Genomic DNA, 16845 nt, shown 5'->3' with positions numbered 1-16845 from the left:
ACACAGTTAATCTAAATTTAGAGACTCAGGAGCTAACCCATTTTTTAAAAGCCCCTAAATATTTCAATTTTAAAAGTATTGTTCCTTGCTGGGCGTGGTGGTACATTCTGATAATCTCAGTACTTGGGAGGCTGAAACAGGAGGACCACAGCCAGCCTCAGCTACTTAGTGAAGCTCTCTGCAACTTAGTGAGATCCTGTTTCAAAATAAAGAATAAAAAGCCAGGCGTGGTGGTGCACGCTTATAATCCCAGCATTTGGGAGGCTGAGACAGGAGGACCACAGCCAGCCTCAGCTACTTAGTGAAGCTCTCTGCAACTTAGTGAGATCCTGTTTCAAAATAAAGAATAAAAAGCCAGGCGTGGTGGTGCACGCTTATAATCCCAGCATTTGGGAGGCCGAGACAGGAGGACCACAGCCAGCCTCAGCTACTTAGTGAAGCTCTCTGCAACTTAGTGAGATCCTGTTTCAAAATAAAGAATAAAAAGCCAGGCGTGGTGGTGCACGCTTATAATCCCAGCATTTGGGAGGCCGAGACAGGAGGACCACAGATCAAGGAGAGCCTCAGCTACTACTTAGTAACTCGGTGAGACCCAACTCAGTGAGACCCTATTTCAAAATAAAGAATAAAAAATATCTAACTTATCTAAACATTGGACTAAAAAATGATATGTAAGGTACAATTCAAATATGTCTGGGCCAGGCGTGGCAGCACATGTTTGTAATCCTAGTACTTGGGAGGCTGAGACAGGAGGATCACGCAGGTTCGTAGCCAGCCTCGCTCCTTAGTGAGGCCCTCTGCAACTCAGTAAGACCCACTGTCAAAATAAAGAATAAAAAATAGGGCTGGGGTGTAGCTTGAAGGCAGAATGTCTCTGGGTTCCATCCCCAGGACTGAAAATAAAATTAAAAATAGGGCTTGGGGTATAGCTCGGAGGTAGAATGTCCCTAAATTCAATCCCCAGTACTGTAAAATATATATGTATTTTTTCCTTAAAAAAAAGTTTAATGCTATTGGACTATGAATAAAATGCTTTTATTCTCAGATATAGAAAGAAAATTGAATTTAATGCATTGATTATTCCCCTTTATTACTCCTGGAATACTCTAGGGGTATTTTTAATAGTCCATCTATGGCCTGATGTAATAATATATAATCTGAAAACTGCCTCATGGGAAAATGTTCAAAGCAAAGAACATCATTGTTTTGAATATCATCTGTAGTAGCCTACTTGCTTCTTTTTGGTTTTTGTTTTGTTATGTTGCCTTGTTATTATGCATCTGTTATGATAAGAAACATTTTTCATCTTCTTCACCTATGACATCTGGACAACTTGTAACTAGACGGTTATTTATCTCTTACATAACTGAGCCGTATATGTACTTCTCTTTCTGAGAGCTAAGTAATTCACATACTGATAATTATGTTTGGTTTTTTCTAGCCATAGTCAGAGCGGAAGTGGAGGTAAGTCACTCGCCTTTTTATCACTGTTTACAAGTTTTTTGCAAATCCTCAAAATATTTCTTTACACATCTTCAGCATTTTTGAGTGTAGTCATGAAAAATGATTCATTCTGCCAGTTATGGAGGGCATCTTGGTGTAGAGGAAGGAAGAACACTGGCCTGGAAGTCAATGGCCTGGACTCTAGTCCTGGGCAAGTCACGTCTCTCTTCCAAGCTCACGATGTGCGTGGGGTGGTCCAGCGTGCCCAGGGTGGTCTTGGTTTATTCCAACTGTCTGGCAGTCTTGGTTTATTCCAACTGTCTGAGTGAGTGCAGTTAGCGATAATATGCTCCTTCACTACCACAAATACCTTTGTTTAGATGAAAACTTATATGGTTACCTTGACGACGGCTCCTAAAGACTCAAAATTAGAGATTTGAATTAAAAGCTCACAGGACTCAAGTTCTCATACTAAAAGTTCAATTTCAAGTTCACTGCACATATTCCTGTACATAGAAGGTATTTAGAAAACATTTGTTAAGCTGGGCATGGTGGCGCACGCTTGTAATCCCTGCTCTTGGGAGGTGGAGACAGGAGGATCACGCACGTTCAAAGCCAGCCTTGGTGGCTTAAGAGACCCTGTTTCCAAATAAAAATATAAAAAAATAAAATGGGTCTGGGAGCGTAGCCTGGAGGTAGAACCCCAGTACCAGTATTTGTTAAATGTTTATCAAATAGCAAGGTTTCTGAAAAGTATAGCATAACAAATGAAATAAGGGTTTAAATTTAAAACATATTTATTACTATGTCATCTTCCATTTTTGTTTTAACAACCATCAGTGTACAGATTTACTTTTAATTCCATTTTATTTTCTTAAAATCATATTTTGCTCAATATATTTTTCTGAATTGCACTCATTGTTAACTAAGCTTTTATCATTATTCCTTCATTTATTCTCTTTTTCCACAATAAGTATCTAACTTTATCCCCTATTCAGTTTTTCTTTTTCTCATTTTTATTCTCCCCCATTTCTTTTATTTCAAGTTCAAAGTACACCTTTTTATAACTTCAGCCCTCGAAATTAGTATAAAATTAGCAACAAATCAATTAACTTACCTGTTATGTGTGTAAAACTGGGGAATTAAAGTGTTTTATTTAAGTGGTTAATATGAGAGAGGGATGCTTTCTGCAGTCTAATAAGAAAAATTTATTATAAAAATCTGAGTAACCACTATAAGATCAAGTTATAAAAGTAACAGGAGATTTTTTTCTGTAATCCAAATAAAGGAATGTTCCCACCACCACCAGATGATGACGACATTTATGATGGAATAGAAGAGGAGGATGCTAATGATAGGTAAGAATAATTAGTGAGTTGCCCTTTTGCAAAATATTACACGTGTGTGCATATATATGGAGTTTAGTGTTGATTTGCAGTTAGGATAAGAAACAAAATACTGTCTTCTTTATAACATCCCCCAGAAATGATAGGTTGTTTGGAAGGATCTCAACAACTCTAGCAAAAGAAACAAAATGAAAAGGATGAGTTACGATGTTACGGATGTTTTTTTCAAACCTTTTCTAATCATTTATTTATCAATCAATAATAGTTTCATAGCTATCTCTGGGGTGTTTATCAGTTATATGGCTATCTTTTTACAGTAATATAATTATAAGCAACCCAAGTAAATCGAGACATTTCTTATTAGTGGCAGAACCAGTACTGAATATTAATATTTTAGCTTCATGATAAATATATTTATATTTGTAATAAAATTTTATAAAAATAATAGTCATCTGGGTTAATAATACATTTTCTCTTATCATTTTGAAATGGTGTTTTAAAGTTTTTAAGATTTATTATTTAGTTTTAATAAAGCTAAATTGATATTTTAAACTGATCCTGACTTAGCTTTATATTTGAAGAACCAAGAGAAATACCACTAAGTAGAAAAAAGTAAACAGCCTAGTGGAATCACTATTCAAACCCCAACCTCTGTAAGTTGAACATCACCGTCTCGTTGAGTACAAAGAGCAACATAGTCGTAAAAATGCCGAGTGTCCGCCCAGCGTCCTCACGTTCTGTTGATTGTTGCATTCTGATCAATGCCTGCGTGCTTCAAAGCTCCACATTACAGGATGAAGAGAAGAGTAGCACGTGGTCCTGGGGGATTTTGAAGATATTAAAGGGAAAAGATGACAAAAAGAAAAGTATACGAGAGAAACGAAAAGTGTCTGAGTCAGACAATAATGAAGGTTCATCGTAAGAGTCAATCAACCACACTTAGTGCACAATAACTACACTAATATTAACTTAAAATGAATGCTACTAATATTCTGTAACCAATAATCAAATCCTGATAGGCTTAAGCCATGTCAATGTTATTTCCCATTAATCATCTTAGACTCATGTATGATGTCATGCTTAAACTCACACAATTAATTGCATAAGAGGAGCCCAAGTATTCAAAAGTCACCATAAGGTTTAAAGATATATTTTACTTTCCCCACAAACATGTATAAACACAGCAATTATACATGTGCACTCCCACGATTATACTTACATGTTCATACATGAATACATACTCCATTTAATAATAAGATTTTTAAGTATAGTATTCATCTAAGGGCTTATAATTCCAATACTATAAATAATAAAATACATAAAGTACATAGTATTTTATATTGACTCCTTATCAAAATATGTATTTCCTATTGAAAATTAATTTCTTAGAGGTAAAGGATACAGTTTGTAATTTCTTTTCTCTAATATAGTTTTAAAGTCTTTGGCTTGTGTGGTGGCAACACATCTGTAATCCCAGTATGTGGGAGGTTGCATCAGCAGGATCGGATCACAGGTTCAAGGACAGCCTCGGGAAGTAGGGAGCCTCTCATCAACCTAGCAAGATCCTGTTTCCAAATAAAAATAAAATGGGGCTAAAAATGTATCTCAGAGGTAAAATGCCCCTGGGTTCAATACCCAATGCCACAAAAAAAATTTTAAATTAAAAAATAAAGTCTGTGTAACTCTTCCACAATGGTGATATTTCATTCTTATATGAATTACACTTCTATACTAAATTATCCTAAATATCCTTTTCGTCTAAATGAAAACAAAGGCAAGTTTCCCTTTCTTGCCCCAAAATAGCCCTTTACATATATTTATTTGTACATATTTATACATATTTATATGTATATCCCATACATTTAAATTTGAAAGATCTTAATCATGCTCTCTGGCACAAGAAAGTCCTGTTTTATAGGTACCTAATGTAGTATTCACCACATTTAACTGAAGATAAAGTTGTTAATTCCAAATAACATTCCTAATTTTAAACTCCTTTGCAAAACACCAAAACCTTAGTCAATAAACAGTACACTTGAAATTTTAAGAAGATATAACAAAAAAATCTTTGAGCAGCATTACTCATATAAAATTCTTACTTAGCAATAAAAGAGACTTTTTTTCTGCTTCAATATATACCACCCAATTCTGATATGGGATAATTTGATATAATGACCCCTCATGCTCTACTTTAACCAGACATTTCTGTCCTGTGCACAATTCTCTCCATGGTTTACATATGTGTATACCCTTAGAAGTTCATAAATAAATAAAAACAAAAGTCGTTCTGTGTTGCAACTAAATGCCACCTAATCCCGATTTCAGTTCACTTCTTTTAATAATATCTCACCCTACAGTTTAAGTGGGTATATTTTTTTTTATTCTCCATTCTCCTGTTTTGGGGTATATACCTATGTTTTCAGGAAATGTGCTCACAGTCCTATGACCTCTGTTGATTTTTACTCCACATTTTTAACTCTTCAACTCAGAGAAACAGTTTGGGACCAGAGCTATCTATATCATAAGGACTGCAGAATATTGAGTCCATTTAATTTATTTTGTTGTGTGCTTTCAGAACAAACTGAAAACATTGGTCCAATGGCTGTGGGCAAAATAAATGAAATGAGTCCATTGACATTTTTGGCCAACATTGGATCACAAGAAAAGTCTTGCTAAATTCCAAATTGGTGGACAGAATCTAAGACTTTGTGGGAAAATGGAGGATAAGAAAAGAATGATGGTCAACAGATCAATTAACCTTTTGAAGATGCTGGGCTCTTATTAATTCACACCTATCCTATATAAAGGAATTAATATCTGGGTTCGTATTGGTCTGATTATATTTGTGTTCTCATTTTCTTTCCAGTTTTCCTTCTCCTACTAAACAATTGGGTAAGTAATAAAAGCAAACTGTATATCTTGATTTCTCACAGCTGGGGTAGTGGGAAACACTGGAAGGAGTCACAGTATCTGCATTAAAGTTCTGATGCTGAAAATACTAAATTATGTAACCTTGGCAAGTAACTTCATCTTGAGTGGCTCTGGTTTCTCAGCAATAAATTAGCAGGATGAGAAAAAAGGGGTGGTCAATGGCATTCAGAGTATTCTTCGAGGCACCACTATGGAGTTAGCGATAAATGGAAGGGATGGATACCAGCATCCCCCAGTTTAGTCCATGCTGGATATATAGGACTCTTGCATAAATATATATGTAAACATTCAATCAAGATATCTAAAATTATGTCACCAAAGTCCATCTGAATCTAATTTTTTAAAAATTTTAAATGCATACTTTATATTGTATTTGGGAAGTTTTAAATGTAACACAGTTTTTTCCTTGTATGATTTCAATTAGTTTACGATTTTAGCTGCTGAGACCAATCATTTAAAGTTTTTTAAATTTACTTGAATAAAATAAAATCTTGTCTAACAAGGATGTTCAAGGGCTTTCAAAAAGATTAATTTATAAATATATTAGAAGAGCAGTCTAACAGAGATAATTCTCCCAGACTTGTGTGTGTGTGTGTGTGTGTGTGTGTGTGTGTGTGTGTGTGTGTGTGTGTTACTGGGAATGGAACCCAGTTCACTTCTTTTAATAATATCTCACCCTACAGTACCAGGGACTCTCTACCTCAGAGCTACAACCCCAGCCCTGTTTTTTTTATTTTTGAATTTTTTTTAAGATTTAAAGAAATTTATTAAAAAGATAGAAATACAGAAGACAGTTAAAGCCCCATACCGTTCAGAAATGGCATGGTGGGGGGGCAACTGGAGTGAATACACCCTATTTTTGAATTTTGAAACAGGGTCTCACTGAGTTGCAAAGACCCTCACAAAGTAGCTGAGGCTGCCACAAACCATGATCCTCCTGTCTCAGCCTCCGAAATGCTGGAATTACAAGTGCACCGCCACTCCCAGCTTAGTTTGAAAATTTTAAAGGAAATTGATTCCTTGTACTACCAGATAGAATTTAAACATTCTGTGATAATCGTTCCTTGAAAGTTTTGTAGTTTTTTCATCTCATTTCTCCAGTTTAATTTGTTTGTGGAGCAGCTCGGGTTCAGAGAGAAAGCATTTTTTTCTGACTTTATTAACAAGAAGGCTAGAAAAATATTCATAGTTTGAAAAAAATAATTGAACCAGTTAAGATCATAGCAACTTTTCTACCAATATTGTTACTCAATATCTTGTATCAGAAGTATCTTACTCTTAGAAATAATATTTTCATTTGAAATAGGTACAACCCAGCCAGGTATGGTGGTACACACTTGTAATCCCAGTACTCGGGAGGCTGAGACAGGAGGATCACACAGGTTCAAAGCCAGCCTCAGCTACTTCGTGAGGCTCTCAGCAAATTAGTGAGACCCTGTTTTCAAATAAAATAAAATAGGTCTGGGATTGTAGCCTGGAGGTAGAAAGCCCTTGGGTTCCATCTCTGGTACAAAAAAAGAAAAAGAAAAAGAAAAGAAGAAGAAGAAGAAGAAGAAGAAGAAGAAGAAGAAGAAGAAGAAGAAGAAGAAGAAGAAGAAGAAGAAGAAGAAGAAGAAGAAGAAGAAGAAGAGAAGAAAGAAGAAGAGAAGAGAAAAGAAATAGGTACAACCCAATGTCACTGTAAGGTAAAAGTTAATGAAGAACAGATCAGCATGTAAGATATAGAAGACAGGAAGGTAGGTAGGAAGGTAGGTAGATAGATTAGATAGATGATAGGTGGATGGATGATAGAAATATAGATAAATAGAATGGCATATCTTATCAAAGCACCACAAATCCTGTAAGAATCTTGATTTCAACCTCCATGTGGCCTTGCCAATGACCAGTAATATTGTTTTGTTTGTCAAAGTGTGCTAAGCCTGCTATTCACACAAATTGCACATGTGGATACTCAGATAATTACAATTACTAAACCAGGTGTGGTGGTGCACACTTGTAATCCCAGCGTTTGGGAGGCTGAGACTGGAGCACTGTGGTTCACAGACAGCCTCAGCTACTTAGCGAGGCCCTTTGCAACTCAGTGAAATCCTGTTTCAAAATGAAGAATAGAAAATAGGGTTGGGGGTATAGCTCGGAGGTAGAATGTCCCTGGGTTCTATCCCCAGTATCGAGAGAAGAAAAATAAAACAACAGATAATTACAATTACTGTTTCATGTTTATTTATTATTTCTTTGTCTTGTTTTGTTTCCAAATAATGATAGTTATACTCATGGTCACTGTTTGGTTTTTTTGTTTGTTTGTTTTGGATTTGGTTTTATTTTTAGAGGGAAATTTAATGCTCACATCCAAGGAGATAAGAGTCCTCCTTCTCCTTTGAGAAGCAAACTGCTTGCAGGAGATACCTACACAGAAATAAGGAAATGTCTCATTTTCCTTGAGGCACTTTTTATATTAAAAAACATCAGCAAATGTTCACATCAGAACTCAACTCTGTTTCTACCCCTGATGTTCTCTGTTGTTAGACGTGGGAGAAGAAGTATATGATGATGTAGATGCCTCTGATTTCCCTCCTCCACCAGCAGAGATGAGGTAAGTAAAATGCCTTCATTACAGTCAAGGATTGGAAATTAGATTGCTCAAGAAAATTCAACTGGAATAAATGCCCCCACGTGGTGCGTGTCCACTGCACGCGATCACGTTGGCTCCGTCCTCCCTTCTGATCTCAGCTCCAACCTCTCTGCTAGGTCTGTGAGCCTGCTGCGCTCATCCTCCGCCTTCCCTCTTCCTGTAACCCTCCTCGCCCAGGCCCCCTGGCTCTGCAGCTCTGCTCCTTATCTCCTGACCAGCCTCAGCTTGGTGACTCACTGATGTCTGAATTCATTTGCTCATTCATTCACTGGGAAAAGCTATTTGAGATCCTGATCACAAAGGACCTCAATAACTCATCTCCTTTTATTTATACTTTTCCCCCAAAGCCCTTTTTGTCTTGAGTAAACGTCTTACCTCTCCGCCCTCAGCCTTCCTGTTCAAGCGACCTCTGTCCTCCACCACATTGTTTCCCTTATGGAAAAAAAAAAAAAAGAATTTTGTTGTTGTTGTTTAAAAGAATTTAAAGTATGTCTTTTTTTTTTCACAAAAGTGTCAGAGTCTCAAAAGTTCCATTAAGAAAAAAGAAATTTAGGTCAACAGTGAACAGAGACCATTCTTGAGGTTTCAATTGAATTTTAGGCTAAAATTATATAAAAATCTGTTAAGATCAGTTAACACAAAAGGATTACGTTTTACAAATTCTTTTGAGGTAAAACATTACCTGATAGGATGCTTTCTGATTCTTAAGTAAGTATGTAAGATGCTCTGCATATATATTATAAAAGCAAGAATACTCCATAACATTTTCAAAAGAAAAAGCAACTAAGAAAATGACATGGTGGATTAATTAAGAGACAAAGGTACATAAATAAAAAAAGAAGTAGTGTCTACCAAGCCATACTTAAAAATACATAAGAAAAGTCCTACTATTTATTTTTTACCTACATTGTTAAACTCATTTTACTGAACTAGAGACAGTATCAAGATCAAAGAATCTGAAGGCAAATATGCTGTCATTCAAATATGAAGATCAAGTTCTACAGGAACAACAAATAAGAAAGATAAAAGGAAAATTATTCTGCTTTTTCAGTTTTCCATGAGAAAAAAAAAACCTAACCTTCGCTAACACATTTAAGTTTTAATATTCCTCACCATCAGGAGGTCGTACCTCTCTCTGAGAGTTTTTAATGCACTTTTCTGTTTTTTATTACTGTAGAAACGCCACCACATTCCAAACACTTGCTCTCCAGGAACCCAGAGTCACACACTGGCCCTTTTCTTCCAGCAAAACACACTCCAGCTGATTAAACTTTATCTGATATGGACTGTTTTCTTACCCGTTGCATAGTTTCAACGTTTAAAACAAATTTTATGTTTTTTAACATACCATTCTGTTTTTAAGTAAATCATTTTCAAAAATGGCATGTGGAGCATTTTTAACATTCATGTATATTCTGAGAGCCCCAGAGAACTAATCTAGGCCAGCGATTCCATCAAACGCTCAGACTATCAGCAGGCAGGAGACACTGAGGGCAGATGCAGGACTTAAGGCAGAGTACGGTGCTGACTCTGTTCCCAGTGAAGGAACTACACGCTGAGAATCAAAAATTTAGAATCAGGATGTATGACTACAATGCACCAATAAAAATTTTTTAAAAATTAGCATAAGACATTTTAAACTGATCACAAACATGTCTTTATCTTAGATAATCTAAATAATAATTATCAGTATGTAAAATGTTTCACTGTTCACAAATATTCTAGGTTTGTTATTGTTATTGCTTTCTACAAAGATTCTCAGCTCCTCCCTAACATTAGTATTTAACTCTAGTGAATGGATCTCAACTTTAGTTACAAGTTAATGTCACTTAAGTATGTCTTTCTCTGATATACCCAATCAAAAAGAAAATTTCATAAAGTGATTAAGATAAAGGTTGAATATTAGCATCTTATTTAAGAAGCTCCTTTCATGTAAAATCTTAAATCTTAATTTCACCCAAGATTTTTTAATTAACATTTTATTTCTCCTATTCTAGATCCATTTTAAAATGTATTTATGTATTTATGTATTTATGTATTTATGTATGTATTTATTTATTTATTTATTTATTTATTTATTTATTGTGGCGCTGGGGATGGAACCCAGAGCCTACACACACTAGGCAAGTCCTTTATCATTGCACTACTACTTCTACAGCCCCTCTGGCTCCATTTTAAGTAGATATGAAAATATTAATATATAGATACACTTTATAAACTATAAAAATTGCATTTTAGGGAGGATTGTTTGCTTGTTTGTTTTTGTTGGACTGGGGATTGAACCCAGGGAATTTCTACTTCCAAGCTACACACCAAGTCCTTTTTATTTTTGGTTTTGAAACAGGATCTCACTAGGTTGCTGGAAGTCTTGCTATTCTGCTGAGGCTGATCTCAAACCTGCAATCCTTCTCGCTCAGCTTCTAAAGTATTGGCATTATAGGAATGCACCACAGCTTCTGGCAAAAAAAAAAAAAAAATTGTTTTTTAAAAAGTATTCTTGAGATGTGCATGTATGTCTACAAAAGTATTTTCTTTATACCACTATGATGTATGAATACATTGCACCAATAAAAAATAAATTAAAAAAAAGAAAGAAAGAAAGAAAAAAAATAAAATAAAAAGTATTCTTTTGTTTGGAGTGGGAAATGTGGTGTATGGAAGACCCACTCCCCAGTGCCATTTGTAGGGGGGGCCAAATCCTTTATTTAGGCCCCCCCAAAAGAGAAAGTATTCTTTTGAGCCAAGCATGGTGGTGCACACCTGTAATTTCTGAACTCAGGAGGCTGAGACAGGAGAATCACAGGTTCGAGGACAGCCTCAGCAAGTAGTGAGACTCTCATCAACCTAGTGAGACCCTTTGTCAAAATAAAAAAATAAAATAGGACTGGGTGTATAGCTTAGAGTTAGAATGCCCCTGGGTTCCATTTCCAGTATAACAAAAATAAATAAATAAATAGCATTATTTTTTAGCTGTTTCTATGAAACTGGCTGAGTCATTTAGTTATCTAGGAAGAGTTTGAAAATTTGAAGCGTTCAAGTATAGATTGACTCATAAAACCACTGGTCTTTCAAGTATTACTCAGTGATTTTATGTGGTTCAATCTAATAGAGAATTTCTCAAAAACAATTTAAAATCTGTGTTCTCTTGAAGAATCTCTTCTGTGTTATCCTTTATTATAATAAATGGTACTAGTCTTCTATGAAAAAATGAATTGAAGCAATGCTGAATAATTTAGCATTATGAATTAAGTCTCTGTGGTAATCTATTCTTTTTTATTTGTTAAACCAAGTGTTATTTTATGTGTTTTCTACCACTCTAGTCAAGGAGTCAATATTGGGAAGGCCAAGACAGAAGAAAAAGACTCTAAGAAGCTAAAAAAGCAGGAAAGAGAAGAAAAAGAACTCAGGAAAAAATTTAAAGTATGTCATATTTAATATCATACAAAATTCAAAGTGCTAATAAAAACAATCCAAAAATAAGTAAATAACACTTTCAGCAGTCATCAATATTATAATTATTTGTCATAGCTCCTTTATTTTCTATTAATTTTATTTTAGACTTATATGTATTCCTAAAACAAATTAATCATCTGATCATACATGCACAATATAGTTATACTATGATCATCTTAAATTTAGGTATCCTTTGAATCTTGATAAGAAGATAATCTAAAAATACTGGCACAAGAAGTCAGCGAGGAGCAGGGCGTGGTGTTGCACACTTGTAATCCCAGTACTTGAGAGGCTGAAACAGGAGGATCATGTTTCTTGGCCTACCTCAGCTACTTAGTGAGGCCCTCTGCAACTTAGTAAGACCCTATTTCAAAATATAGAAAAAGAGATAGTGCTGGGGGTGTAGCTCAGTGGTAGAACGGTCCTGGGTTGTATCTCCAGTACGGAAAAAAAAAAATGTTGGTGAAGTTATGAGTGATTTCTCCCTGACAAATGTCTTTTGAAAACAAGACTTTCTCAATAAATTTATTAATAAATGAACTATAATAATATGCATCATGCAATAATTTAAATGTATTTCTTTATTATTTTCCAGTATGATGGTGAAATTAGAGTTCTATACTCAACCAAAGTTACACCCTCCCTCACTTCTAAGAAGTGGGGGACTAAAGAGCTACAGATAAGACCTGGTGAATCTCTTGAAGTTATACAAAGCACAGATGATACAAAAGTTCTCTGCAGGAATGAAGAAGGAAAATGTAAGTCACGGCTTATGCTATGCACTATATAGATATAGCACTTAACCACCAACTTACAGTGATCACACTGGTTTTTTGGTTTTTAGTGTGTGTGTGTATGTTACTGGGGATGGAACCCAGGAGCATTCTACCTCCGAGCTATACTCCCAGCCCTATTTTTTTTATTCTTTCATTTGAGACAGGGTCTCACTGAGTTGTGGAGGGTCTCACTAAGTAGCTGAGGCTGTCTACAAACCGTGATCCTCCTCTCTCAGCATCCCAAGTGCTGGGATTACAAGCGTGCATCACCACGCCTGGCTCTATCACACTGTTTTTACTAACTTGTTTTCTCTGTGCTTTGTGGGTTATGGAAAACAAGAAACTGGAGATTTTGCTGTGGTAAAATAAATAAGTTTTATTTTGATCTCTTTGCATTTGCCACCTACTATATATACACTTTGATGTCTAAGGTAATGCCAAATTATTGATTCACGAAAGATACTTACAAGCTGGGTACAGTGGCACACACCTGTAATCTCACTACTTGGAAGGTTGATACAGGAGGATCGCAGGTTTGAGGATAGCCTCAGAAATTTAGGTTTGAGGATAGCCTCAGAAACTTAGAAACCTCTGCAACTTAGTGAGACCCTGTTTCAAAATAAGAAATAAAATAAAATAGGGCTGGGGGTGTAGCTCAGAAGTACAATGCCTCTGAGTTCAATTTCTAGTACCACAAAACACACACACACACACACAACACCACAATGGACCAACAGCATAGGAAAACCCTAGTATATGTTTTAAAATTGCAGTGGCTTGGACAACCCTTTTTTTGCCCAATCACGGGCTTTGGGAAATAGATGGAAACTGTAAGCTTAATTTCCTCCCTGGCTTGTTCATGAATATAGGCAAGTGAGAACCACTGTGCTACTGTCATGAATGACTCTTGCCCTGGCCTGATTTTGAAGTTAAAGAGCACATTTCACATCTAGAGCTTATGGTTTTCTACCTTGCAAATTCACTTGCCTTCCTTTCCCATTTGGATGCACTTAATACAAAATACACTTTCAAACTAAATACAAGACCACCCCATCCTCCTTGACTTTCCAGGCTACGAAAGCTGACATATGGAAATATTGTTGTCAAATTTTAAAAAGAAGCTTGTTTAAAGTATGTCGTCCTATATTTGAAATTGGATAACCAATATGGCTGCCCCCATAACAGTGAGTTTTATCTGCACGGAAAACATGAGAGGAAGGTGACTCAGGGACAGGAACAGAAATGGAGTTTCAAGAATAAAACACTGTGACCCAAAGATGGAGGAAATGGATCAAAGTGACTGGAGGAAGTGTCACTGGCTTTCAAAGGAAAATATGGAGTTGTGGGTATAAAAGATAAAAGACAGGAATCGTGAGATTAGATGCTCACTTTTGGTCCTGGGTAGACAGAGCCACTGAAAACCAAAAAAAAAAAAAAAAAAAAAAAAAAAAAAGAAAAGGTAAAACTAGCATATGTGGGAATCTACTCTAAGAGATAGCATTAAATGCAAAAAAAAAAAAACTAGGGCTATTAAAAGCTCATCAAAATTATTAAATGTTCAAAAAATTTCAAACAATTACATATCATGTTGAATATACACAATGTAATATTCACTTTTTGCAATACCGTGGATTGAACCCAGGGGCATTCTACCTCCAAGCTGTATCCACAGCCCTATTTTTTATTCTTTATTTTGAAACAGGTTCTCATTAAGTTGCAAAGGGCCTCTAAGTAGCTGAGGCTGACCAAGAACCTGCAATCCTCCTGTCTCAGCCTCCCAAGAACAAAAATTTCAAGAGTGCGCCACCACACCTAGCTCCAGTTTAATACTCTAAATGATTGTTATTATGATAGTGAATATATCATGATATAATAGTAGGATAAATAATAAATCTAGTGAATGTGGAAGCCAGGCATGGTGGTGCATGCCAATAATCCCAGTACTTGGGAGGCTGAAACAGGAGGATCACAAGCCAGTCTCAGCAAATTACTTAGACTCTCAGTAACTTGGCAAGACCCTATTTCAAGTTAAAAAATAAAAGGGGCTTGGATTGTAGCTGAGAGGTAGAATGCTCCTTGGTTCAAACCTTAGAATAAAAATAAAAACAAACAAACAAAAACCTATGTTAAAAAAATCAGGTAATGAGCCAGGCATGGTGGCGCACGCTTGTAATCCCAGGAGTTGGGAGGCTGAAACAGGAGAATCATGATTTGCAGACAGCCTCAGCTACTTTACACCCTTTACAATTCAGTGAGACCCTGTTTCAAAATAAAGAATAAAAATAGGGCTGGGGGTGTAGCTCAGAGATAGAATGACCCTGAGTTCCATCCCCAGTACAAAAAAAAAAAAAATCAGGTAATGGTACGCAATATCTTAGCAAGTTCCTGTTTCACAATTTAAAATAAAAGGGGCTGGAGTATAGCTCAGAGATAGAACATCCTTGGGTTCAATTCCAGTACCACACAAACAGAAAAATAAATCATGTAAGTTAGATATAGTGGCCCTTGCCTACAATCCCAGGATTTGGGAGACTGAGACAGGAGGATCACAGGTTCAAAGACAGCCTCAGCAATGTAGCAAGACTTTCAATGATCTAGGAGTTAGTAGTTAGATTCTGTTTCAAAAATTTAAAAAAAGGGTTGAGGGTGGAGCTTGACAGTAGAATACCCCTGTGTTCAATTGCCAGTAACACGCACATACACACACAAGTAAAAGAAACTAAATTAAAAGAAATTATACCACTGTACTCATGTGGCTGGCTAGGATGATGAGTCTAAATGATTAGTTTTCTTCCTTCTACTCTCCAAATTGTTTCACATTTTCCACAACAGAATTGTCCTACTATTTGTCATGTGGATCCCACTCCAGTGCACAAGCTTAGACACATCTTGCCCTTGGTATATGAAAGAAAATCTTGCCATGAGACCCTAGAGACTCTTGTCTAGGAACAATCATATCTAAAGCAATGCTCCACTGCCTCAGAGCTATGCACAAATCAGTGGAGTGCTTGTTCAAAATGCAAATTCTAATGCAGTAGGTCTGAAGCGAGGTCTACATCGACCTTTCATTGAGCTCCCAGATGACTGATTCTGCTGGTCTAGGTGACATACTCTGAGTAAGAAAGATGCAGATGGCTTCATCAACAGATGTGTATGGCTACAGTTGTATAGTAATAGATACTGAGTCAGTAATGCAAATGCAGAGAAGAGACACCTATCCTCCTAGGAACCAGTGAAACGTGAGAGTAAGGAAATTCAGAGATCATTTTCAATCTACTATCATTTCCTAGTTGAACATCAATAGTTCTAGATACTATTAAGAATACTGATAGGCCTCTCCTATACTCTTAAAATTTAGCTTTTTTAAATCTTTTTATATTGAGGATTAAACCCAGGAACAGTCTACCTCCACACTACACGCCTAGCCCTTTTATTTTTTAAACAGGGCCTGGAATCTGCAATCCTCCTGTCTCAGCCTCCTAAGTACTAGTTTTACAGGCATGCTCCAGGCCCGACTTCTTCATACGGTAAGATGTTTTATCATAATTTTGAAATGATAGTCGAAGCTTCTCATATATTTCTGGTAGATCACAATCAAGCGTTTTATGTAACTTTTACCTCTCTCCTTTTTTCTGGTTCAGTACCAATGTACATCATGTGTTCTAAGCTCAGTGATAACGACTTCATTCTTGGGTGGTGTGTGGGTCTACCTCAAGCTGGGTGGGAACCACATGTCTGTATCCACAGCACTTATACACCTGCTGCTTTTTAGGGAAAGGCTTTCTTTGGGTTGGACTGTGTTTTGGTTTGACTTTACAAGTGAGACAGGGAAGGAAGAGCAGACAGCAAGGCCTTGCTATCACAAGAGTTATCTCTCGAGTCATTGGAGGCTAATGCTGCTGTGGACCTCTGAGCGTCAGTGGCATCCCATCCAGTGGGAGACAAATTGGGGTTTTTCTGCACCAGTTAACTGAAGCCTCTTCCTGAGCAGGTGAGGAATTATTTCAGATGCTGAGCAAGTAAACAAAGAGAATTCTGGAAGCCAGAGAAAAGGCCTCAGTGTGGAAAAAAATCAAATTAAATGCATGAGCTGTCCATTGAAATTTCAACCAATAGATACTCAAGGTGTCAAGAGGTAGGGTAGGGAGGAGTGCTGAGAATATCTGCTGCTGCCTTTCAGATTAAATACTGTTCCAGGATTTTATTGTCATACCTGCTTAATTCTCGGGATGGTACTTCTACCTCCAGGCTACACTCCCAGACCTAT

The 16845-nt window shown here is 36.4% G+C and overlaps 1 protein-coding gene across 2 annotated transcripts in view; it reads left to right on the top strand.

The window, feature by feature from the left end:
• Positions 1–16845, top strand: part of FYB1 (FYN binding protein 1) — a gene marked incomplete at its 3' end in the record, with an annotated part of 107822 nt that overhangs the window by 77557 nt on the left and 13420 nt on the right. The window contains exons 9-15 of one of the 2 annotated variants that reach the window (XM_080705230.1): positions 1442–1464; positions 2732–2801; positions 3570–3707; positions 5656–5681; positions 8244–8310; positions 11670–11769; positions 12398–12560. In XM_080705230.1, coding sequence (XP_080561356.1) covers positions 1442–1464; positions 2732–2801; positions 3570–3707; positions 5656–5681; positions 8244–8310; positions 11670–11769; positions 12398–12560 — 587 coding nt within the window. The remainder of the gene's footprint in view (positions 1–1441; positions 1465–2731; positions 2802–3569; positions 3708–5655; positions 5682–8243; positions 8311–11669; positions 11770–12397; positions 12561–16845) is intronic. The other variant, XM_080705231.1, reaches the window with a different exon arrangement.

This window comes from Muscardinus avellanarius, assembly GCF_963383645.1.
Source record: "Muscardinus avellanarius genome assembly, chromosome: 1".
NCBI classification, from domain to species: Eukaryota; Metazoa; Chordata; class Mammalia; order Rodentia; family Gliridae; genus Muscardinus; species Muscardinus avellanarius.
The sequence above is the reverse complement of the archived record's forward strand: the minus strand, read 5'-3'. Positions and strand labels throughout refer to the sequence as shown.